At 38.9% G+C, this 25369-nt stretch overlaps 3 protein-coding genes and 1 long non-coding RNA gene across 5 annotated transcripts; 1 reads left to right on the forward strand and 3 right to left on the reverse strand.

The window, feature by feature from the left end:
• Nucleotides 1-18: 18 nt before the first annotated feature.
• On the reverse strand, nt 19-6566 carry LOC121961190 (angiopoietin-4-like). The gene is made up of 7 exons (XM_042511077.2): nt 5429-6566; nt 4750-4824; nt 4539-4572; nt 3268-3359; nt 2949-3066; nt 2032-2217; nt 19-742 (listed from the first exon to the last, which is right to left on the reverse strand). Exons 2-7 carry the CDS (start codon nt 4816-4818, stop codon nt 462-464), a joined length of 780 nt encoding a protein of 259 aa, XP_042367011.1. The 5' UTR covers nt 4819-4824; nt 5429-6566; the 3' UTR covers nt 19-461.
• Nucleotides 5327-16900, reverse strand: LOC121961188 (NACHT, LRR and PYD domains-containing protein 3-like). The gene is made up of 11 exons (XM_042511074.2): nt 15362-16900; nt 15238-15261; nt 13375-15127; nt 13046-13219; nt 12677-12850; nt 12409-12582; nt 11733-11906; nt 10792-10962; nt 10540-10713; nt 9134-9180; nt 5327-7181 (listed from the first exon to the last, which is right to left on the reverse strand). Exons 1-11 carry the CDS (start codon nt 15630-15632, stop codon nt 6589-6591), a joined length of 3729 nt encoding a protein of 1242 aa, XP_042367008.2. The 5' UTR covers nt 15633-16900; the 3' UTR covers nt 5327-6588.
• LOC148185914 (uncharacterized) lies at nt 7709-12137 on the forward strand. The gene is made up of 4 exons (XR_015775588.1): nt 7709-8044; nt 10554-10728; nt 10813-10968; nt 11716-12137. It is a non-coding gene; the product is annotated as an uncharacterized LOC148185914 (long non-coding RNA).
• Nucleotides 16901-17036: 136 nt separating the features above from the next.
• On the reverse strand, nt 17037-24631 carry selenoo2 (selenoprotein O2). 2 transcript variants are annotated; one of them, XM_042511076.2, is made up of 10 exons: nt 23644-24629; nt 20999-21202; nt 20717-20894; nt 20451-20581; nt 19705-19982; nt 19470-19603; nt 19234-19265; nt 18927-19112; nt 18265-18421; nt 17037-17729 (listed from the first exon to the last, which is right to left on the reverse strand). In XM_042511076.2, exons 1-10 carry the CDS (start codon nt 24075-24077, stop codon nt 17559-17561), a joined length of 1905 nt encoding a protein of 634 aa, XP_042367010.2. In that variant the 5' UTR covers nt 24078-24629; the 3' UTR covers nt 17037-17558. The 2 variants fall into 2 exon arrangements, with proteins under 2 accessions (XP_042367010.2, XP_087929106.1); XM_088072980.1 differs by lacking the exon at nt 19234-19265 and having other exon boundaries at nt 19441-19603; nt 23644-24631.
• Between the last annotated feature and the right edge of the window lie 738 nt (nt 24632-25369).

The following is a 25369-nucleotide window of genomic DNA, read 5'->3' on the forward strand; positions in this document are numbered from 1 at the left end:
AAAGAACACTTGTCTAAATAAGGGTTTCAAACAAAACTATTTATTGAATATGTACCTACATAGTATTTTTAAAATCAATTAAATGCACTTGGCCTTTACAAACTGTCCTCTATATGTGGACTTTCATTCATTAAATCAATCGAAATACTCAGCAAAATTTGAAGGAATGCACCAAAAATAACAAAGTAAAGTAAAAGTTTTGAAAATGCATAGTTTAATGATAACCAAGTCTTCTTCTCAACTACATTTTCTGAGGTGCTGACATAATTAAATTAGAAAAGTAAATAGAATAATCAACCCCTGAAAGTGCAAAATAAACTGTACTACCCGTATCTAAAAAATAAAAACAAAACTGATTTGCCCATTAAAAAAAGTCCTTTTGGATTATGTGCTAAAATGTAAAACCACTCTCATTATGCTACAAGAAAAGCCAGTATGGAGTTAATGTCTGTTGGTTCCTCTCATGCAGATTTGATCATCATTCTGGTGGCATTCAGGGAGTAAGGTGCGTGAGTTTTCCAGGTTTTCCAGTGGAGGCCTGACGCCCAGCCTATATGGTCACCAGCAGGATGCCAGTCGCCATTCAGGCTGGCAGAGCCGCAGCGGCTGTACCACCAACCCCCACCGTCTGATTCGGCACATTCCATTACAGCGATGTCTCCAAAGATGCAAGGGGAGCAGCCGTCATTGTCGCGGTTGATGGTGCTGAAGCCGTAGCCATTCTGGTCATGGATGGCATTACCTTTGGGCAAAGATGGAAAAAATTAATTTCAGCATTCATAGGATGCTTTTAATGAAGAAGAAAGAAATTATTAGTAATAGTAATTATTAATTAATTTATACATAAATAGAAAAATGAATAAATAATATGTGCTTTCCATATATGACATGGAAGGCTGTGCAATGACTCGTAGTGGGGTGTAAGACAAGTACAATCGATCTGTGAACTCTCATGTTGATTGACACACAAAGACATGTCCTCATCATTAACATTTACTTAGAGAAATAAAGAAATTTTAAAAAATAATAATAATTAGGTGTAGCGAAGGCCCTAGGACCATGCAGAGGGAGATGCCAATCGGGTGAAGCCAGGAAACTGACTTCACCTGACTGGCTGATTGGATGATGAGCGGCAGGTGAGGATGTTGGCTTCACTCTCATCAGACAAGGTCCTTAGTGTGCTCTCTCTATGTGGCTGTGACTGTTTTAGACTCCCTGTGGCTCTGGTATGTCCAACCTTTGGGTATTTGGTAATTGTCAAGGTATTGTAGGGGTGTAAGCACCTTAAGGTATCTGTATTTTAATGATGTTGGAAGAAAAGAGTTGAAAAATTGTGACTGACAGCTTGAACAGATGTATGAAGGGAATTTAGAATTTGTCGAAGTAGTAATGTCACCTTACATCAAGCTAAATTGTATTGTGATGTTTTTACTGAAGAGCATAGGGTTGATTTAGTATAGTTTATACTTTAACTTTCTGTCTCCTTGTGTCTCTAGTGATGCGGCTAGTCACCAGTGTGGGCTGGATGCTGGGACGTCACTGTAAACGGTGAGATTGTGTGTGCTGGCACATTTTTCTTAATGTGGTCTTTTATTTGAAGAGTGTTTTGGTTGATAAATCTTATTTTTGCAGCAGGTGATTGGCTTTCCAAACAACCTTTCATTCTTATGTTTAAGAGTTTTGGTAAATTGTTGAATAATGGTCACTTATGGCATAACCCACACTAACTGTTGTGGCCTCTTTATTAACACCCCGGTGTCTTAATGCCCCTTACATGTTACATAGGGAGAAAAAAAAATTGACACATTACTAAAATCAGAAATAAATGTAAAGAGATTGGAAAAAAATTAAATGAATGAATACAGAAATAAATATGTGCATATTTGTTTTTCAGTTTGACCCATAGATTTATTTGATAATTGAGATTGCATTTGAAAATGTCTATTTTTTATTTAACTAATATAGTAATTGAGATATTTCGTTTTTTTTTTTTAATATGTTAGATGTGGTCAGCTAAAGCGGCATTAGTACCTGCAGTTCCACTGTATTTCCCAACATGCAGTTTGAAAGCTTGTTTTGCACTGCCCAGTCTGAAGTGTGTGTACTCGGCGTGAGCGGTGTCAGTTTCGTGGTCCCACAGGTCCACCCTCAAGGTCCACGTCTTGTTCTTTTTCTCGGTCAGAGAGAAAACTTTCCTCAGACCAAGCCAGTGGTCATCTGAGGGAATCAGCACAGGGAAAGGATATACGTTTTTCTGATAGTCTTTGCTTTGGGTTGTCATTGCCATTACCTGAGTTTTAGGTCGCCTGCAGGTAATTCAGGCAAGAACTCAGGGACAGCTACAAGATTGTAATTTCTGAAGTTTACACAACGGGATAGTGCCACAGTCCAATTTGCAAAAAGTTCTAAAACAGACTAAGCTTAGAACTGAAGAAGTGTCTTGGTTGAAAAGTGAGACGGCCTTTAAGAAACAATATAGTACTTAGAATTACCCTGAACTAGCTAATTGGGAATATCTGATAATAATAATAATAATAAAACACTTTTTTGTATAGCGCTTTTCATACAAGAAATGCTGCCCAAAGTGGCTAACTTTGGACAAAAAAAAATACACGCACCAAGTACTTCACACGAAGACATAGAAGACATAAAGACATAACAAAAACCTGCATGCAAAAAACATGGAATGTAATCTCTTTATTTAATTAATTTACTCCCTAATCCACTATGCATCATGAGTCCAGTTTTCATTCATTATTCTGCCTGGTTTTCCATTTCACCACAACTGCCACACTTACCTGCCCTCTGATAACCTGTTTTGCTGCCAGTACCATCACCTGGCCTGCTGTGAGCAGCAAACATTTTCCTCTGTGATGACACACTTCTCCTCAGTTAGATGAAGCCTCACTCATAAAACAAACACAACCAGTTTTGAATTCTTAACTTACATGTCAGGTTTCCGAAACCCTTTTTATATGCTGCCCATTTCCGATTGAAGGAAACCTCTCCTCCACTGCGCCTCTGAAACACAGTCCAGCCTCCATCGGACCTCATCTCACAGTACACCTGAGGTAGTCCAGTAAATATTATATGTTAAGAAAAGAAGCTGCTTGACCTTTCACACAATAAGAGCTTTGGAAAAGCTTTCTACATTTCAAGTTTCAGTTGTATAGACAGGTGTAGCAACAGTAACTAAGGGGGTAGGGCGCTGTGAACAGTAAATACATACACTGGACATGACATATCAGATTCAGTCTTTTATCATACCTTAAACGGGGCCTTGACATTGTGAGGCTTGATTACATAAACCCCACTGGTTGCTTGTGGTGAGAGAGCCTTTATCTGTGTGCAGTCTGTTCCTGAGGTTAGCATGAAAGAGAAACAAGAGGATGATGACCAACATTTGGTGCCTTTGCACATTATTGTACATGAAATATTAACACACTAAAATCTGAGAAGTTGATTTTAATTTAAAAAATTCAGTGGTAGCAGCCCCTTTAAAGTCATAGGCTCGAATCATCAGTCGGACACCTTCAATCGATTGAGATTGTTTCGAGGCAAACCATCGTTTTTTTTTTCTGTGCAGTGCACTTCTAGGGATATTTTGGTCCCCAGATTTTGCTGCTAACTGAGTGCTCTTGACTTTCACTACTCTTTGCAGCTGCAGACACACAGGCAGTGGTACAGAGAGTAAGAGAGACTGCACTGTAAGGAGGAGAAGTGATAAATTTACAGCTCTCAGCAAGTCGGACATTTTTTGATGGCCTATCTAGTTTTGGTCAAAAATGTTGTTGAGCATTTGGGTATTTGGCTATTGGCTTGTTTACCAGGCTATATGACATGGATGCCACTATCACAATGAACGTCCCATAGAACCCGTTCAAACTTTGAAACTTTGTATGGAAAATGTAGACTGAAAATCATCTGTTCTGTCAGGAGATGCAGGGCCTTAAACCAGCAGCGAGAAGGACAAAGCATAAATAATAGTAAGCTGGTTAAGTTATGAGTAGAGGAAAAGATCACTGGCTGCTAAGCTAATTTCTGTAATGTAAAATGCCAAAGGCTTATGCTAATAATGCTAGAATGTTGTGTTTGTGGAGGAAATGTGACCTAGAAAAACAGTTGTTTTGTCTATGATCCTTAACAGTTATTATTGAGTTTTATACTTTCGTGAAAAGATCTTGTTGTTAATCCACATTTTGAGGATGTTGGGAGAAGTCTGTCTTCAAGTCAGACAGCCCCGAACTTTAAGGAAAAAGAGAAAGTGTTTTCAAACAGAATAATTTAGTTTTAATTATTTCCAATTATGTATATGTTGTTTGTATTTTTATTTTTGGCCAAAAGCAAAGAAATGGGTGGCAGCTTCTCCTGTAATCGACTGTGTAAACTGAGCAGATAATATCTGCGCATATCGAACACAGGCTAGTAAATCGGATCAAATCAAAATCGTATCGTTTTCCAAAGTATGGATATACTATGGTATGGTGATGAAACCAGTGATTTACACCCCTGGTAAGCAGTAAAAATATTTACAATACCTTGAGAGGAGAGAGGAGTTGTTTTGTGGTGTTTCTATGACAAAGAAACAAGGTTTTAAAGGTTAGACTTGAAAGGTAAGTTTAAAAAGGAAGACATAAAAATGAAGACATTAAAGCCGGAGCTTAAGAGAAGGATATTGTCTTAAACGTATAAGAGAATAGAGGAGGAATTTGTTGGGGAGAGGTGGAGAATTTCAGTAGTTTTTCTTACCTTAGCCTGTACTGTGCAGCTCAAAAGAAATGCTGAAATGAGCACACAAAAGCCAACCAGATTCTTCATTTTGACCTGATTTCAGGGTTTAAAAGTTACATGTTAGCCTCAATAAATATATATTCAAGAAATTGGTTACAAGAAAATGACCTAACCCCCCACCCAAGGAAAAACACAAAAACAAAGGGAAATTACCTTAAAAATGGTGCTAAAACAAAAAAAATCTAAATATTTATATTAAATATATATGTACTTCTATAACCCAAGTTTAAATGTATAATTATACTAATATTTTCTTGACATTTTTTCCTTGTTATTTGATAATCTAAGGATTATCTCCCTTTTTTAAAAAGATTATTTTCAATTATTTACCAATTACCAATTATTTACAATTTGCAGGACATTTCATTTCAAGTTTATAAATAATTCAAACCAATTTGCTTGGGGTTCAAATGTTTTAAGATTATTGTGAGAGGCATCTAAATGCAGCACAATAAAAGTGATGTCGCTCCAGGTTTCAAAGGATTAAACTCAGCAGAAAGTTTTACATGAAATAAATGTTGAATGAAACCAGCAGTTTGAAAAATCAGACTTTCATTCATGCTCATATAATAAGCAACAAAATACTTCCATTAACAATAATATATAATATGATATAATCATTCTGTCTAACACTTACGTGTGTGTTGGATGAACCTCGTATACCAGCACAAATTCCGCAACAGTGCCAACTGTTCCCAACAACTAAACTACCACACCTCCTTCACTTTTATGACAAATGGCGTCATTTCCTGTTGTGCAGGCTGAGCAAGAGCAAAGTCTGAACAACAGATCCAGTCATCTAACTTGCTCCTGTTCCTCTGAAGTAACTTTTCTTTTCTGCGAAGTATGTCACACACCTATCACTGCTGTGCAGAAATATGCCAAGTGGTGTTTATAGGCTGGTTTTGCTAACTTTTCCCATCTGGCTGCACCTCTCAGGGCAAACAACATTCCAAGGTGGACTCAAACAAGAAATACCTGCTGTGTTGTTAAAGCAATAGAGCTGTTTGTCAGGAACTTGCTGTTTCGTCATGTGTGCGGAACATCGCAAGACAGTACAAGATAAAAAACAACGTGTCTTTGAAATTCATAGCCTGAAAAAATTACTAATACTTTGGATTTTTTTTTTTTTTGCCTGAATCGCAGTTCATTTTTTGGCAATCATGGTTGCCAGAAGATGAATCCTGCTGTCTTTGTTGACTCTATTTCCTCATCTGGGAGTTTTCATGAACTGCATCAACAACTGTTAGATACTTCATCACGTAATTAGGTACAGATACTCGTGTTCATGGTGCCCAGATGATGAATCTCACTGAGTTTTGTGATCCCCTAAAATTTAATATAGTGCCACCAGCTGGTCAAATATTTCTCATTCAGTTATTTATCACTTTACCTCCCTGTTAAGGTTAAGGTAAAGTTAAGGAATTGCATACTGTTATACCTTGGTTTCCTTTTTTACAGTTAATATTAGCATTCTTCTGAAGTGCATGGACTAATACTGATTATAACCCCTCTAGTTCTATTAAAGCACATTCTCATCTAACGGCATCCAGCCACGTTCTGGATGGACACGGACGGTGGCTTTTGGCGTCAAACTTGTATGTTGAAAACTAAAACTAAAAACTGGCAGTAGAGGGCCTTGTGCGTTTTAATGTTACCCAATGGTTCTCTACATGCTGGAAAAGGGAGAAAGCAGATGGAAATTCATTTAGTTGCAACCCCTCCAATAGATGGCAATAAATCCTACATACTGCACCTCTAAACTGACACTGAGATTATTCCCATATTACCTTGCACTCAAAATTCTTCAAATCTTTCTGCACTAGCTGACCGAGAAATGAGTTTTTGCAAACCCTCCATTGTACAAATAGTCACAGAGCAGTCATTGTCCTCCATCCCAAACCCAGCGTAGAGGGGCTCAGTGAAAGTGCTGTAGAACGTGTGAAGGTGGCTGAGGGTCCCAGAGGAGACACTGTAGAAGGACAAGGTGCCACCGGAACAGTCCAGATACACTCCGACCCTGTGGGATCCAGATGGAGGTGCTGGTATCTCCACAGGATGGCGGTCGTGCTGAGCGCTGTAGTGATCCTCAGAGCAGTACAGACTCCAGGACTGGTCTGTGTAACCAAACCCACAGAGGTGAGTGCTCGCCCTTCGACGGATCCCCTTCAGCGCCACGGCGATGTCCACCCAGCGTCCTCGCCACTCCACCTCCCAGTAGTGGCGTTGGGTGAGAGCTTGGTGACACAGCACCTGGGAGACACTCTCGAACCTCTCGGGGTGATCTGGGTACTGCTGTCTCTCCCTGACCCACGTCACCTGTTTTCCACCGTCGTACAGAAAGAGAGACCTGGCCGCTGTGTTTGTGTCCAGCGTCAGCATACAGGCGTCTGTATAAAACATACATATGACTATTTCAGTGCTTTTTTTAAATCACAATTTTCCAGCGTTTTTTCAAATTTAGAGCCTGCACTTTATTTATCAGAGAATGAGGTAGGCTGCGGTGTGATTTCATTTTGATGATTTGTTTGATTTGTTTAATATTATGACCTTTAGCTACAAACATTTTTTTTCTTTTGCCTAAATAACCATATTTCACAATTTCTGCCTGTGATAAACTGTGTGATTTAGATTTTTTAAAGAACACATGACTTTAAAAATCCACTTGCAGGATTTGGGGTTCTGAGAGTATTTAAAATAAATACAAAATGCTACAATTTAAAATTGAATGTCCATTCCCTAAGCCAAATCCAAACAAGATCACTAAAAAATTTCCTCTGAAGTGTCTCCCCGGTTTGAACTACCCCTCCCCTCTCAGACATAATGAACTGTCTCTTAGCTGTATGTATAACGATGCCATCTTTAAATACGCCTGCTCTAGTCACATGACAGTCACATGATGGGGCATGTGCTTTTAAAGATGGTGTCTTTAAATATAAGCTACAGCTAAGTCTGAAGAAGACCATCAGCTACAAATGTAACTCATGGATGTTCTAATAGGTTTCTCTTCAGGGAGCGACGTTGTGAGGAACGTTTCTCATGTTTAATTGCTATCTTTTATTAGTCTGCACTTGCCTTAAATGGTTTTTGGATGTGAATGATGACTATGTTTTGTTTTTGTGTCAAACATGAAGCCTGTGGCTGAGAATCAGTCAGCCACAGGGCAAAATTCGGCCACTGGGAGACTTTGGCCTGCAAATATTGCTGCACTAAAGGAAGCTGAAGGGGCCAGATTTCAGGACCAAGTTCCACAGTGAGTATCCCACTATATTTAAAATGTTGCTTCACATGCCTTTCAACCCTGACCAGAAAAAAACTGACTGTGGTCATGTTTAAAGATATTTAACTAGTGCAAAATATTGTCTTAAAACAATATGCCTATTGCTGGATTACTACTCTAATGGCACCGCCATAAGTTTTGTTATGAAAATTGTGTGAGACAGGGGATAACTGAAGGTTCAGTTACTCATGTTGAGATAAAAAGAAAAAAGAGCAAGAAGGAAAGAAAGAATGGAAGTAGGTGGACAGAGACTGGGGCAAAGAAATAGAGGGAAGAAAAGAAGGGACGGAGGAAAGGAAGAAAGAAGGATGGAAAGAAAGAAGGAAAGACACTGGGAGAAGGGAGTGGGGAAATACAGAGAGACGGGAGAGGAAAGGAGGGAGGGTGGATAGAAAGAGACAGTGAGAAGGGAAGGAAGAAAGGTTAAGGAAAAGGAGGGAGGGAAGATAGAAAAAGGGAGAGGAAGAGATGGAAGGAAGGAGACAGAGACCAGGGAGAAGAAAATAAAGACAGACAGGTGAGAAAAGGAGGGAGGGAGGAAATGAGGAAAGAAGGATGGAAAAGAAGAAAGAAAGACACAGGGCCAGTGGATGGAGGAAATATAAAATTTCAGGAAAGGAACAGAGGGAAAAGACAAAAAGATTTAAAGGAGGGAGGTTGAAAAAAAAAGATGGCAGGAAGGAAAGGAGGAAAGAAAGAAAGACGGTCAAAAAATAAACAAACTTGGGAATGCACTGGCTTTTAGAGAGAAAGAAGCAAACAAACCAGCTGTAAATATATCTGTATTCTGCCATCTGTCGGCCAAATGACAACATGTCAAACCAAAGAAACAAGTGCAGAGGCTAAAAAAACATAACTGAAACCATAACCTAACTCGAAATTATGTAAAACAAAACATTTTCTGATAAATAATTTTACTTTGTTAGTTCAAGACACTTTTTATAGACACATTTTAAAACAGACGTTTTTTTTGTTTGAAAGCTTCCAATAAATATAAACAAACTGTTGTTTGGTAAAATTAAAAGTAAACAAAATAATATAAATATAAAATTCAGCACTTACAGTTTTTCAGTGTTGATTTCATGTAGCACTCTGCGTTGTGATCCACGCTGTAAACAGGATATACATGTATGCATATTAGTAAACACATTATGAGGTTTTATATTTGGCACTTTAAATAAAATTCACACATCTGCAAGTAAAATTCTCTTCCATTAATTTATAATACTTTAAAAGTGCAATAAGGTTTTTAAGGTCTAATAATTCTTTGTATCACTGTCTTAACTCCAATTTTTGGTGCAGTATTTCAACTACAGCAATCCTCTGTACAGTTATTTAAATATAGTCAATATCAGGACACCAATCTGACTGTAGCATTTTATAATAACACAAAAAGAAAGCAATTACTATATTCTGCACATGAAAACACCTACAGTGCATCCCAGCAGGGGGAGCCAACATTTATAAGACACACATTCACAGTAATATGTATTTAAATCATAATGAAAGAAACAATAAAAATAAGTACAAAAATAGATTGAAAAGTAAATGAAAACATAAAATAATAATAAATAAATATAAACTGAAAACAATTTAAATCACATGGAATATATATATAGTATATATCGTATGTATGCTTATATTTCTTTTCTTATTTATGTATATTCATATCTGTTGTAAGTTGTAGCATCACACACATTAATATTTTTAACTTGCATACTAGTTTTATACATTGTATTGTAGCATTAGGTTCAATTTTATATTTTTACACAATTAACATACTTAGCACATTATACATACATACATTAACTTTACATTTACTTTAACCATTTACGTACCAGTGTTAATTGTTCTACTATTACTGTATTTCTATTCTATGTTTTTATTCTTCTATTCTATTCTTTGTGCTGGTACTTATTTCTACTTGCTATAATTCTCTATTCTTGGCATCAGAGTGACTATAACAAACCACAATTTCCTCCTGAGGATCAATAATGTATTTCTGATTCTGTTAATCAATTAAATCTGGCTTTTCTACCTAAATACTTCATACACACATAAAAAATGCATTTGCATGTGCTGTAAAGTGTTTGGATATGTTGCATCTGGTGTCCTTTATATGTTGTGCTTTCTGTTCCCTACAGTTTAGCACATGTTCACCTTGTGCTTATGCTCTGAAATAAACATTGCAAGATAACTGTGGGGCAATAAAAACCCTATAAGGGGAACTTAATCATTAAATGAAACTTAACACCACAAGACATGTTGCTTAATCTAAGAAATACCCATTTTCACAATGCTTGAGGTCTGATGATGTTTTTCACTATCTCTATTTTCTTGAATATATTTTCTTGGCATTTTTGGGCAGAGTTATTGTTAAAACTTGAGAACACCTGGTGCCAGGAGATATATAAGCCACTGGGGATCCCCAAAGACAGAAAATTATTAGGCAGAATTAAACGTTTTACCTGAATTTTTCCAGTTTGCAGAGCGGGTCATTCAAATGAACGGAGATCAGCTTCACTCCAGAGTCCTGCAGGTAGTTGTAGCTGAGGTCCAGATGCCTCAGGTGAGATGGGTTGGAGCTCAGCGCTGAAGCCAAATCACTGCAGCCTTTCTCTGTGACACCGCAGAACGACAGTCTGTGTGGAGAAAGGGTATTGAAATTTCCTCCCCAAACATAATAATTGCTTGTCACTTTGAATATAAGGCCAGCTCACCTTAACGTCTCCATGTTACAGTATGAACTGGCCAATCCAGTGGAGAGCAACTTCACCTCTGAGTCCTGCAGGTCGTTCCCGCTCAGATCAAGTTCCTTCAAGATCGAGGTGTCGGAGCTCAGGACTGATGCCAAACCAGCACAACATTCCTGAAGATTGCACTCATTCAACCTGCAGGTGAGGATATTTTTTTGTTCCAGTGGGTTATTTGATATATTAGAAGGTGACAGAGGTTTGGATTCGAGTTACATGACTTGGACTCAAGTCAGACTTGAGTTCTAGATTTAACTAATGTTAAGGTCCCTTATTCCCAGCAAGTCAAGACATAGATCACCAGATGATCCACTTTATGTGAACCAATTTGACAGTTTCCATTCAAATTGCAAGAGAGAACCAAAAAGACCCAATTTTATGTAAGTGAGCGCCAGTGAGAAAAAAAGGGTTCATAGATACAATTTTGGCATCCAAAAACTATGTGATGGTCAAGAAAAAAAATGAATTGCAGTATGCAAAATATGCATGTCAGAAATTACAGATGAAGACACAACTTCTAGCTTCATTTGACATTCAAGTTGAATAAAAAAGGGTAAATCAAGGCTAATATTAGCATAGTTAGCAAGCTACTGCTAACAGCTACCATTAGCTTAGAGGCAAAGTGACTTAAACAAACTCTTTTGAACAACTAAATACACATTATAAAAATCATTCACATTTTTTTCCAAATTTAATACACTCTTGAGTGCCACTCTGACAGGTGGCACTCAACAAAGTTTAAAATGATCTGAACCTTGTGGGGTTTGAACTAAACTTATCATTTTAATGAAAATTGTATGGCCTGTTAAGAACAAATTTAGTCATTTAATTTTGCATGTAGAACTGACTTATTATTAATACAAGCCACTGTACTGTTTGTTGTGTCCACAGAACGTGCATGAGCTGACCTTAAAGTCTCCAGTTTACAATGGTGACTTCTCAGTCCAGCACACAGCTTCTGTATGTCTGGACCCTGCAGGTTGTTTCCACTCAGGTCCAGCTCTTTGACGGATGCAAAATCAGAGCTGAGAGCAGAGCCAACATGATCACAGCATTTCTGTGTGAGGCCGCACCAGCTGAGCCTGAGAGGAGGAAGAAAATATCTAATGATGGAACAGCACTACATGAGACATAGTGATGAGAAACACATTGTCATTTCATGTTAAAAGACATCAGTGGGGAAAACTGTTGCGGTGGTGACGTTAAATGATGCACTGTATTGTAGTTCATTTATTTGCTCACGCTAGCCTTCTACATCTAGAGATTGTATTAAGTTTAAAAAATTCTAAAGATGGTCTTCATATGTGAACAAATTGTGTAAGTCTCTTAAACGTTCGCCACAGAGCTTATTTTCTGCATTTATCCAAAATCTAATGGAAAAATCCCTTAGGCTTTTTGACAAGGGAACCAGGGCAATACTAACTTCAGCCTACAGAAAACCATCATCTCTGGGGCACTCTATTGAGGCCGCATCAATTTTGATACTTTGTCAAATGACTAAAAAAATGCATGAGATTGCAACAATAACAATATTGTAGCTGGAACAAATGCAATTGAGATCTCATTTAAGAGGACTGGACTGACCTTAGTGTTTCCAGTCTACAATGTGGACTCCTCAGTCCAACAGTCAACAGATATGCACCAGAATCTCTCAGCAGGTTGTTGCTGAGGTCAAGAGTTTTCAGGCGTGATGTGCCTGAACTCAAAACTGTGGCCAAATCTGCACAGCAATTCTCTTTCAGCTTGCAATTATTTAACCTGCGAAAAAAGGTATTCACCAAAACAGAAGAGTTGTGATTAAATTCAAGCCCAAATAAGTGATTTAAATGTGTTAGCAAGAAGGAAATCTAACCTCACTGTTTCCAGTTTGCAGTGGTGGCTACACATTCCAATGCATAAAGCCTTAACTCCCACTCCCTGGAAGTCATTAGCACTCAGGTCCAGTTCACTTAGTTGGGTAGACTCTGTGCTGAGAGCAACAGCCAGTACCTCACAGCAGTCTCCTTCCAGATTACATTTATGTAATCTAATAAAATGGAAAATCCAAAGGTCATTCAATATTCTGAACTGAGAAAAAGAAAGTGGATTGCATGTCATTCAACAGCAATTATTACAGCAAACAGCAGTAAATATTAACCACAAGTCATTCAACCACATGAAGTAGTTGCTGCTGTGTGCAGGGCTGTATTGTGTAAGCGTATGACTGCTGATTGTTAGCGACCTTAAACTCCTCAGTTTACAATGTGGATTCCCTAATCCAACAGAAAGAAGCTTCAGTCCTGAATCCTTCAGATTGTTGTCACTCAGGTCCAGCTCTTTTAGGTGAGAGGAGGTCGAGCTTAGTGCAGAGGCCAAAACTTCACAGCAGTTCTCAGTAAGGTTGCAGTGATTTAGTCTAGAAAAAAAATTAACAACACATTATCATTCTTTATGAGACAAGAAAGTGCTCAAGCCATGGCTCAAGAACAGCTGCAGTGTAACACAGACATTTAACTTGCTTACATCTTACAGAGCTACTTAGGAACACTACTATCATGTAGGTAAACTCACAGAGCACGTGAGGAGGAAGTAATGACGGTCAGCAGCTTCACTAGCCCTTCTTCTGATCTTATGTACTTCTTCAAGTCAAACTCTTTCTCCGTTGCTTCTGATGTCATCAGCTCAAAAGTGAGAGCTGACCACTGGACCGGAGACAGCTTTTTGGCTTCGAGTCTCCCAGAACTCACAAAGTTCTGGATCTCTTGCACCAAAGACTCTTCTTTGAGCTCACTCAGGCAGTGGAAGAGGTTAAGCTTGGCCTCTGATTCCTCCTTGATCTTCTCCTTGATAAACTGGATGGTTCTCGTCACATCCTCCTCTCCTCCTGCTTCCATAGGCAATATTCTACCCAGGAGCTCCTGGTTCGGCTTCAGTGACAGTCCCAGGAGAAAGCGAAGGAAGAGATCCCAGTGGCCATCTGGACGCTCCAAGGCTTTTTCGATGGCAGTCTTATGAAAACTGAACATAGACTTAGGGAGCCATTTTGTAGACATCCTTTTCAGGTATCCAAGAAGAACATTGTCCTTTCTTTGTGTGTAGGAGTGATGGGCATACACAGCTGCCAGAAACTCCTGGATGGTTAAATGTACAAAGCTAAAAACTTCTCTCCTCCTTCTGCCTTCCATCATAAAGACTTCTGTGCAAACTCCTGAGTAGATGGTTGCATCTTTGACATTCATGCCGCATTCTTTCAAGTCAGCTTCGTAGAAGATCAGTTTGCCTTTCTCCAGTTGACGGAACGCCAGCTCTGCTAGCTTTAAAACTACATCTGCGCTTCCCATCGGGTAGTGCCCCTCTATCATCCGATCTGTCTGGCAGAGGAGGAGGTATGCATACATCTCGGTCAAGGTGTTCGGCATGCCTCCCGTCACATTGTCACGCAACATTTTCTTCATAACAGTGACCGTGATCCAGCAGAAAACTGGTATCTGACACATGATGTTGAGGCTTCTTGATGACTTCACATGGTTGACGATCCTGGTGGCGAGGTTGTCATCACGCAGACGCTTCTTAAAGTATTCCTCTCTCTGTTCATTAGTGAAGCCCTTCACCTCTGTCCACTGGTGGATGTGCTTACGAGGGATCCGACTACCTGCCGCAGGTCTGGATGTGATCCAGATTAGAGCATTGCCGAGCAGATCACCCGTGATGAGGTTGGTGATCAGCACATCTAACGAGGCGAGCTCTGTCTCATCTCTCAAGATCTTGTTGTGCTTGAAGTTCAGAGGGAGGAGACTTTCGTCCAGGCCGTCGAAAATGAAGAGGACTTTGCATTCTGTTCCCAGTGTTTCAAGGGGTTTCATCTCAGGGAAGAACTGATGGAGCAGCTGCATCAGACTGTAGTCCTTCTCGCCGATGTTGGGATTCAGTTCACGGAAAGGAAGAGGGAAGAGAAAGGTGATATCTTGATTTTCCTCTCCATCTGCCCAGCTCAGAGTAAACTTCTGTGTGCAGACAGTTTTACCCACTCCGGGTATACCCTGGGTAAGCACAGTTCTGATCTGCTTCTCTTGGTTGGGCATAGGTTTGAAAATGTTGCTAGCTTTAATGGTGGTTTCTTCTGTCGCCGCATGGTTGGACCTCTGCTGTCTGACCTCATGCTCCTCGCTGAAGCCTCCCCAGGCTCCTTCAGTGATGTGCAGCTCGGTGTAGATTTTGTTTAGGTAGACGGTGTCTCCTTCATCTGCATTCCCTTCGTAAATGTTTTGATACTTTTTCCTCAGGGTGGATTTCAGTTTTTCTTGGATTGCACGGTGGTCAATTTCTGTTCAAAGAATAAATCAAAATTCATCATCTTGTCTCTGTTCATGGATATACAAGTTTGTAAAATAACTGTAAAATGATTGTGTGTGTGTGGACATGTTTCTGTCTTACCTTTGCCAACTTGATTGCTTGGAACTGATAAGGAAACAAAGAGAAGAGATCACTGTTATGTGCCCAAGCTATTTTGTCTTAAAAACTAACTAAAGAGTCACATTTTGTACTTTTTATCTTTTACCTTCATCATACTTCTTCCTCAGCGTTTCAGCGCACAGATTGAGTTGCATTCTCATCAATATATCCACCGTGACTGTAACAGCAGCATTGTAGCCATAAGTCTGCACTAAAAGATCCACGGTGCCCGGCCTGTCTACCCCATCGACCCGAGACTTTGGAATATGAGGAAATCCTTCGAGAACCTTACTGTAAAGGAACCACTGAAAAGTCCTCAGCTCTTTATCAATCAGCTCCTCCAAAGTGGCCAAGAGCAGCTCTGGGACAGGAGCCATATCTGTTTTTCAAGCTGGTCATGCGATCAACCGGTCTTGTTGTTCTGTGTCCATCGTCTGGCAGATGCAATGTTCAAATGCAACAATAGTTTCAGTTTTAATCTGATGCACTTTGCACTCCTCCTTCTTGCTGAACTCGCTGAGCATAAAAGCCTTGTGAGAAGGCACCGTCACAGACAAAGCAACACTGATTTAAAGTAAATGCTTTGTTCCTGCCCCTCTTATCAGCTCTCCATACGGGTGAATTTGTTTGTATGTCATACATGATGAAACAAGTTGGGCTAGTCCTGGCAAGCGGGTGGTAGGCAGGTGTAGGGGAGGCTTGTGAAAAGCGTAATAGTAAGGTAAAAGTATGTGAAGTTGAAAGAAGAAGCTTAATTGTACAGCATTATTAGTTTCACTCTCACAACTACAGTTAAGTTCTTGTTTTTGTGACCAGATAAACCAAAATAGAATATGGTGGAATGTCTTTCCATCACGAGATGCAGAAGTTCAACTGTGGAGTTTACATGTCTTTTTGACTGGCTGGTTGTGGGGTGTTGGAAAATGTTTACAGTATGTAAGGGACAGCTCAGTACTTCCTGTCAGCAGTGCAAAATCAGTAGTTCATATACATGTGCACTTAAAGGAGCAATAAACAATAGGAGAACAAGAAAGGCAGTTAAGTAGCACTTTGATAACAACAAAAGCAGTCATTAAATAAATAAATAGAATACAAATAATAAAGAAATAAGTGATCAGTGCTACACCATGGGTGAAAGAATTATAATAATAATAATTCTTACTTCTACCCTGTATTCATATGTCAGTGCTTAATAAGCATAACTTATATTAAAGTTTGCAATTAATACAAATACACTAGTAAATTTAGGATAAAATAATATACAGTATCTATCTGATTACACCCTTTACTAAGTCATAAACAGTATTACAGTGGATGGATAACTAACAAAAAAAAAAAAAGAAGAAAAATCTAAGCTATCATCAATACAGTAAACTCTGCTACATAGGAGCAAATCAATAGTTGGTTTCATATGAAAATATTTCTCTTTAACATGGTTCTGCAACAGGTAGTCTGTGGCCCCTAGGAGTCCTGGAGTCCCAAATTACTGGTTGATAATTATAGTTTTAATTTACTGTTTTTGTTGTTGTTTTGTTTTTAATCCAACATATACAAAGCAAAGATAATTTGCCCTATTCATAAAATCCATTTAATTTGCAGTACACAACATTAATGATAGGCAAACTGTTAACAATGAATAATTGTGCGATCATGTGAGACAGCTAATGTTAAATCACTGTATGGCACATGTTCTGATGCTTTTAGGAACTTGAGGCACTTAAAGATGCTGAGCTCATGCATAATGTGTATTAGATTAATACAGACACCACAATTACCACAACTTCTAATAGACAATATGTAATCTTTTATTGTAAATTTTGAGAAATAGTTTGAAAACAAAATACCAACAATCATTCTACCTGTCATATTAGCTGTAAGAAACTAATACTAATCATTGTGCTCATATTTGTGACTACTGACATTGACTTTATGAGTCCACTATGTGTTAATAATTGATATCAGTGTGTTCCTGGTGTTTCAGACTCAGACAGGTCATTATGTGACTGGTTATCTGAGCCGTCATTCTTCAAATCAGCAAATTCATAGACTACAATGGCCCATGTATTACTCTAAAGTTTTAAACACTGCAATGAAAGCATCATGTTTACACAAACATTGATCTATGACCATACTGATTAAACCTGGAACACACTGGGTTATGTAACATCCTCCTTTCAGGAAGCTGGAAAGAGACTGGGGTGGAAGTGGAGCAGCAGCAGCAGCAGCAGTCACCTCCATCTTGTTTGCTCTGATGTGTTCTGCCAGTGGAAACAGATGTCTCTCCTTCAACCGTCTGGGAGGGTCTACGATGATCAGGTGATGCAAATGCTTTGTGCCCAGGCAGGAGGTTTCCTGTTGTAGGCAAGTTCTCTCCTGTTCTGATGCTTTTCATCACATTCATCAAGTCCATCTAAAGGCTCCTGTCTAGATATATCAGAATATGGTTTCTCCAGAACTCTGAGGACTCTGTTGACCTGCAGGACAAGATACAGATAGAATTACATCTAATTGATCCTTGAGAATAGGATTTAAAAAGTTATTTAAATCTCATGAAAATACAAAAAACCCCCCCCCAAACCTAGCATTGCTCTTGGCAAACATTAATACAAGCCAGTCCATTAACCCTTTGAAACCTGGATTGACATCAGATTTCTCGTGCTACGTTCATAAACCTTTATAAGCTATGTGATCCTTTAAAAAAAAAAAAAAAGTATATATATATATATATATATATATTTTTTTTTTTTTGTGAGAAAAATCTAAACAATTTGCCCAGGTTTCAAAGGGTTAAAGCAACCTTTAATGGCTGTTTGTCTCCACCTACTGTCCAACTGACCTACTGTAACTTATATTCACAACTCTGTCCTCCTCTCTCTGAGGGGACATGATTTCAAACTAGTTTACTGTGACACACTGGTGAACCCCATGATGCCTTTTATATTATCTTTTATGGATTCAGCTAAACCAATGGAAATTATGACAAGAAAAAACTTTAATAAGTCTCCTGACCTCAGAGAAGTCCCCCTTTTCTGCTGACTGAATTGCATTCTGGGCGATGTAGTTGCGTAGGACGACCTGGGGGTTGGTGCTGTTCATCACACTGAGCCTCTCTTTTTTGATGAGAGACAAGTCACTTGGGGCGTCGCACTCCCTTGCTAAACGTCGTCTGGTATTACAGTGCAAGACAAATTGATCAAAAGACAATTACATTTAAAAAAATAAAATATATGTCTTATTTACATATGCTGGAATAATGTAGACTGACATACGTATATTGGATTGTCATGTGTGCATTTTTCAAAACTGGACTAATTTCGTATATATCAATATAGCTATCACATATTTTGAGTTCAGGTACACATATATGTGGAAAAAATATAAATTTCTTTGTTTGTGTCGTATATGTAACTATACTAACTTATAACATCAGCAATACATTTCAGTTATATTTTTGGCCACCCATTGAATTTTTTACCCCCCTTTTTCTGCATTATTATTATTATTATTCTGCATTACATTCACAAGCTTTGTCTGCTGTTTGCTGTTGAGCATGTAGCGTGCAATGGGTGGTGAGTCCATTAAAATGTTTATTTGTTGCAAACAATGATCTAAAAGTTTCTAAAACACGCCATAGATCTGAGGGGAACTACAGTCTATCTTTTTCTCCTTACCTGTATCTGCTAACCCAGTGTATCCAGTCATCACACTGCTTTTTTTTCAGCTCCTCCTGATCTGTCTCCAGCAGCTCCTTTAGCCGCCCCATCCGTTCTAGCTGCTGGGACACAGCTGGTGTGTCTGCCACCATTCCAAACATGACTGGGTTGGTTTGTGCCATGGATATAATCATCGCCAATTCACTGGAAATGGAGAAAATGTTAGGGGTAAGTCGACACACATCTAGCTCTAGTCCTATATAATGCTCCATGTACAGCTGCTACTGTCTAGACATTAATCCTACAAAACACACATTTAACTTACATATTGTCTTGGTAAGCTTTTTCCCCAAAATGCTAGCATATAAAAGAAACATCAAATTAGAGGATGAGTGATTATTTGAAATCAGTGCTCTTCTCAGTAAGGATCAGTATTATTTAGGAGTATATGGTGGGGCAGCTAGAGACTTTATGTTCTTGTTATACAGTAGCTGCTCACACACATGTATCCAACCACCATACACTCCCTCACCGGTCCTCCATAGTTGGCTTATTAGCCACCTTAAGCTCCTCAAGAGAGGCACACTGCTCTAGGATGAGGTCCACTACTGGTCCCAGTGTGGCCCCTTCAATGTCGCCCTCCTCAGGCCAGGGGACATGGCTCAGCAGACGGAAGGTGTTGGTGAAATCTGCACCTGGAATCACATTACATCATAATTTCATGCCAAGACTGCAAAAACATTGCTAGAAAAAGTTTTCAGAAATTTCAATCTGTCCTTCATAAGTCTATTAGTACCAGTGTTGTGCATGAGGCGCAGCAGGTCTGATACGAGCTCGCTGTCTTCTGCCTCCTCTTTTCTCACAAGGCCCAGTTTTTTTCTCATGATACCCAGGTAGAAGGCTTCATATGCTGTTGAGAATTCATCCAGGACAGCCCCCGCTTCAGCTGCATCCAGCTCAGAGCCCAGCGCCTCTGCCAGGCGAGCCAGGTTCCAGCGGCACACAGACGGCTGGGCTTGGTATGAGTAGCGGCCTCTTTTGTCAGAAGAGTTGCAAACGAAATCTGGATCAAATCTAGACACATAGGTGGGACAGTTTTTTTAATATAAAATACGATCTGAGTAATGTAATCTGACTTTTAGAACTGATTTACTAAATTTAAAATTACTTCTCAGTATAACTCAAGTGGTAACCTCTACAACTGAAAATGAAATATATATATATATATATATATATATATATATATATGTGCAGCCTATTTAGATCCAGAGCTACTCCTAAAACATTCAGGGCTTAAACCTCAAATGTCCAGGCGTAACAACACCACCAGTCAAAATGCTGAACCTAAAGCTTTAAAATGAGAGTCCAGAGGCCAGTTGGGGATGTCATGGTATCTATGTCCATTAATTTTACAGTCTATGATTAACATCATTGAGATGAAATGAGGAACCAGTTTTTCAGAATACAAATAATCTAAGAGGTAAAATCTAAGATGACACTTTGGTCAAACAGATAAATGCACTTTTAACTTCAGCGCCTTACCTGTCCATGAACCCAAAGGGACCATAATCCAGAGTAAGACCCAAGATGCTCATGTTGTCTGTGTTAAGGACGCCATGGCAAAAACCAACACACTGCCACTGTGCCACTAGCTTTGCTGTGCGCATCATAACCTAGGGATAAACAGGTCAAATCTGAAGATCAAAATGCAAAATCACCAACATGAAATAACCACTCTGAAGAGAGACTACATCCTAAACTGTGTTCATCTCTATTAGCACTTGTCTTGTTGATACCTCAGTCCTCACCTCTCTGAAAAAAGCCATATTCCTGTCTTTCCGGTTTCTATAAGCCAGCTGGATGTGAGGATAAAAACTCTCAATGACATAATCCAGCATCTGAGCGCGAATGTCATGCCGCCCTGCACTGGGACCCTGCAGACCTGAGAAATCATCCCGGCCCAGAAAAATCTCAAAAGATCCAAATCTAAAACATGAAGAGAGACAGACAAATGTCCATATTTATGCACTGATTGCATTCTTCTCAAAGTGTCTTATGTCTGAGAACACTTTGTTCTTTGTGTTTCCTACCTGAGGAAGGAAGGGGCGAGACGCAGGACAACAGAGCATCGCTCAGGAATGCGGCCGCCGCTGTTGAGTGGGTCTCTGCTGACATAGAGGTCAGAGGTCACCAGGGAAGCTGCACGGATGCTGGGTATCCCCAAGGCAGCCATGGCCTCGCTGCACAGGAACTCTCTGATGCTGGAGCGAAGCACCTTTCTGCCATCGCCATCTCTGAGAAAAAGTCGCACACATGATATTCAACTCTGATTAACCGGTGAGTTGTATATTTTGTGTCAGACAGGTAAATTAGACTCATGTTTTACTAATAAAATGCTTTAAATGTGAAGCCGCACATTTTTCAAACAGCAATCTTGTCCTGTAAACGTCAATGCTGACACCCAGTTCATGACACTGCAAATATATTAATAATTCTATACTTTTATCAGTGGGCCATGAGCTCAGTTATCTTTGTGTTAATTTGTGGACAGATAATGGCTTAACACTCATTTACCAAAATTGTTTGAGATTATTACTTTAAAATAGTTTAACCCTTTAACCCCTAACCCAGAAAAAGAATTATATTTTTTTCTCAATTTTCTTTTTTGTTTGTTTTTTACCTCTATTTTTAATGTAATTTAATTATTTTGCTTATTTTCAGGTAATTTTCTTGTAACTTTTTGCTTATTTCTTGCTACTTTTTGTACCGTATTTTGTTGCTCATTGCCTTACCTCCATGTTTTGGAAGAAATCAAACCAATTTGCTCAGGTTTTGAGCTTGCAAACTGTCTCGAAGGTTTTTCTAAATTTCCAGAGCTCTTTAAAAAGAGCAAAAACTAAGATCCAACACATTAGTTATTCAACCAGATCTCACAGTCTTCTTGAAAGGATGGAGTTTGCTCAATGGGCAGTTTAAAAAAAAACAAGGTCCATTTATTAGATTTTTCAGGGGATTTCAGTTTGACAACTGACCAAGCTAAATCTAAGACTATGAGAATTGCTTTACAACACCAGAAAAAGCAAGTAAGTGTATCTTGAGTTTTGTGGGGTTTTATATCAATTTTAAGAGGTCAAGAATATGCTCTCACACTCTATGCCAAGTTACAATTTGCCTGTGCTTTTTAAGGTATGCATACAGTGTTACATCCGTACTAGTAAATATTGTACAATTAAATCAAGACTAAATCACCATCTCATATATTATTTTTATACTTAGTGTGTTTAAGAGACTAAATCAGCTGGAGAAACTGAAGGTGTACTGGCTGTGCTCAGCACGCTGTTGTTAAGCAATGGGGAACACATTTGATGTGTGCCAAGCGGTTAAGCTCTTAAGCAGCTCTCCGTGGGTTAATGCATTCACATGCCTCTGGTGAGCTTATGAGAGACTGGCTGTGTCACCTGCTGAAATGACATATTCTCATTTGGTCAAAGGAAACTTTATCCAACATTTTGTTCCAGATCTATAACCTCAGTTGTATCGCTACGTGTCCAAGACTTATAAATGTTTCTTAAAAAAAAAACAAAAAAAAACGGATCTAAATATATAGACTATAGAGAAAAGCATTGTGACATGAGTGGTAGTGAGCAACACAAAGCATTGTAGGACTTCAGGAAATGGCAGCTACTGTAGAGTGATTACTCGCTGACTACTTATTTGGGTGTATTTCTTATCCAGCTTGAAAAAACGGTGGAACAGTGCTTCTGCGTGATCAATTGCAATAACCACTCTCCGCCTGACCCCATTTGTTAATCAGTTAATCAACTGGAACTGACAATCTCTTATAATGACCATCACTCACAACCTACTTTGGCTGTATTGTGTCATTTCCAGTAAAAGTGACAATATAAATAAGTCAGCATAAGCGTGCCCATTTTTCGGTAATAACTTCTTAAGTATGATCCAGTGCAAAGCTGATATCCAACATGGTTTGTTTACATGAGTGCACAGCTGACAGGTACAGTGGTTTGTATGATGATACAGGAGTGCATATTTAAGGGATTTAGTGTGGACAGAGAGGCACTTACTTGCATTTTTTCAAATCTGCATGAGAAATAGTTTTTCAAACATTATGACAGGAAACATTTTAAAATGTCAAACTTGAATAGATTTTCCTGTTCAAAAGCTGAATAACAGAAAGTCTGAGCACAGCAGCGCTGATGATAATGCTGCTTTCTGTCTGAGAGAGACAGATAGAGAGACATAGTATATATATAAAAGCTTACTTGAAAAAAGCATGCCCCAATTCTAATAATCTGCCCACTTTGTTTAAACCTTGGATAAATGTACTTAGGTTATATACCACCACTGTTAACTTAAATACATACATTTACATACAACAATTTTTTTCAGCTGTAGTCAATTCATTTTTGATGAGAGCGTATTCAACAGCTACTTATATTTTGCTCATCACAGTTCACAACTAATATTAAAAGTTTAAAAAAGTAAATAAAGTGCCAGAGTTCATGGAAGAAGCATCACAAAAGCTTGTTCATTAAAAAAACCCCGAGTTGATCCCACTACTGAGGTCGGGACTAAGCCCCCAGTGTCCTAAAATCTTACAAACGCCCCTGCTATAACCGGTCATAACAGGATCATGTCACATAAACTGCTCTAAATATGTTGCAGGGCATTAAAACAGATATGAGATGAACTATCAGCACACAGCAGATATTACCTGGAGTAAGGTGTGACTCCTGCGCCTTTCACCTGGATCTCCCATCGCCCTTGGGTGACCGACTCTACCTCCCCCAGGTACATGACCGCTCCATCCCCCAGCTGTCCCGCGAACAGGCCGAACTGGTGTCCGCTGTAACAGTGAGCAGCCGGCTCGGAGCCCGGCAGCAGCCTGGAGCCGCTCAGGTACTCCGGAGCCCGAGGATCAGCCAACACATCCTGCACACTGAGGCCGAGCAGAGCCAGCGCCGATTGCGACTGGGACACTAACGCCGGGCGTAACAGGGGCTGTAGAGCCCGAATTCTGGAGAAACACGCCGCTGGGACCGTCCGGGACCCGGGCTCCTGGGAGTCATCCACCGGCAGCTTTTTCAACGCGGTGTTGTTGAAAGGTAAGCGCTCCAGAGCCGTGGACCCGCACCCAGAGGGCTCCATGAGGGCTGAAGTTCAGGACTCGTTCAGAATCAGGGCTGCGTGGTGGCGTTTACTGCAGCCTATAGTGTGGCACTTAGTAAGACGTCAGACAGTGTTCAGCAGCATGAAAAAAGCCAAATGTAAGCACACACTAATGACAATATTTGTTTTTATTAATAATATTAATAATAATGCAATTAAAATGAGTAAATACATTTACTTTATTTTTTTAAAGGTCAAATATGAGCAGTTTTCCCCGTGACTTAGCCTACAGAGAATTTAGACCTTTGGTTGATGTTATTTCCACCTATGGGTGTGAAGAGGGCAAAGAGCAACGAAAGAAGAAATAACTCCAAAATTAGCAAGATTTTTTTTTTTTTTTTTTTAAGAAAAAGGATAATCACCTGAAAATTAGTTTAAAAAAAGAGTGTTTTTTTTAATAGATTTTTTTTGTCGAATGTAATCTCTGGAGCATGTGAATAATAATATAATAATAAGATCAATATATTGATCTTACATCAATATAAACTGCTATGGCCATTTGTCTAGGCTACATCATGGTTTTAAAATGCTCTCTGTGAGTTCTTTTTCTTTTTCTGTGTTGTCTGTCTGTCGCTTTCCTTTTTGACAACACAATGTCTGACACTGTATTATTTACTTTTTTTCAAAAAAAAATTAAATTGCAATAATTACATTAATTAATTGAAATAATAAATAAATAGTATTTTATATAATATATATATTTTTTAAAAATGTAAAATCTTTATCCATTGGGATAGTTATTATTATTGTTATTATTATTATTATTATTATTATTATTATTATTATTATTATTATTATTATTAAAGACAGAAGAAGAGCCAATAACTAACACAGGCGCAGGACAAATAATGTCCAGCAGCTGGCGGCAAGAGAGAAGAAAAGTGTCTTCTGGCGCAGTACAGAAGAAGAAGAAGCCTCTGACAACAATCACTTCCTCAGGTAACATCTTGTTTTTAATATTTAATTTTTAATTGGAGTGTCCCATTCATTTAGACGAGGAGTTTTGTTGTTTTGGTGTTAAAGTTACCTCAGTCTCATCTTTGCGTGTCAGTTAGCCAACACCAGAGCCCTTTAAGTTTATTGTTTATTCTAGTGCACTAGCCAATACTAGACAACTGTGGTTGGGTAGCTAGCTAGCTAGCTGCTAACAGATGCTACTTGTGTTAGCTAATTTGCCACACCTGTGTAAGAAGATTGACCTCACGGCCATTTCCAAAGGTTTGTTTTCCTGGAACGATTCAAAGCAAAATAATACGAATACAAGTGCTGTA

This window comes from Plectropomus leopardus, chromosome 22 (assembly GCF_026936395.1).
Source record: "Plectropomus leopardus strain MGB_pleo_1.0 chromosome 22, ASM2693639v1, whole genome shotgun sequence".
NCBI lineage: Eukaryota > Metazoa > Chordata > Actinopteri > Perciformes > Serranidae > Plectropomus > Plectropomus leopardus.

What these genes read in the sequence shown, in the direction of transcription:
- LOC121961190 (XM_042511077.2), bottom strand. Translation starts at nt 4,818, where the DNA reads ATGAAGAATCTGGTTGGCTTTTGTGTGCTCATTTCAGCATTTCTTTTG. An exon ending in AACTCCTCTCTCCTCTCAAG is followed by an intron (nt 3,360 to 4,538) that starts GTATTGTAAATA and finishes TGCTAACCTCAG; the next exon opens with GAACAGACTGCACACAGATA. An exon ending in GGGTTTCGGAAACCTGACAT is followed by an intron (nt 2,218 to 2,948) that starts GTAAGTTAAGAA and finishes TGATTCCCTCAG; the next exon opens with ATGACCACTGGCTTGGTCTG.
- LOC121961188 (XM_042511074.2), bottom strand. Translation starts at nt 15,632, where the DNA reads ATGGCTCCTGTCCCAGAGCTGCTCTTGGCCACTTTGGAGGAGCTGATT. An exon ending in TGCAAACTGGAAACAGTGAG is followed by an intron (nt 12,583 to 12,676) that starts GTTAGATTTCCT and finishes CTTTTTTCGCAG; the next exon opens with GTTAAATAATTGCAAGCTGA. An exon ending in GAAATCAACACTGAAAAACT is followed by an intron (nt 7,182 to 9,133) that starts GTAAGTGCTGAA and finishes TGTTTTATACAG; the next exon opens with ACGCCTGTATGCTGACGCTG.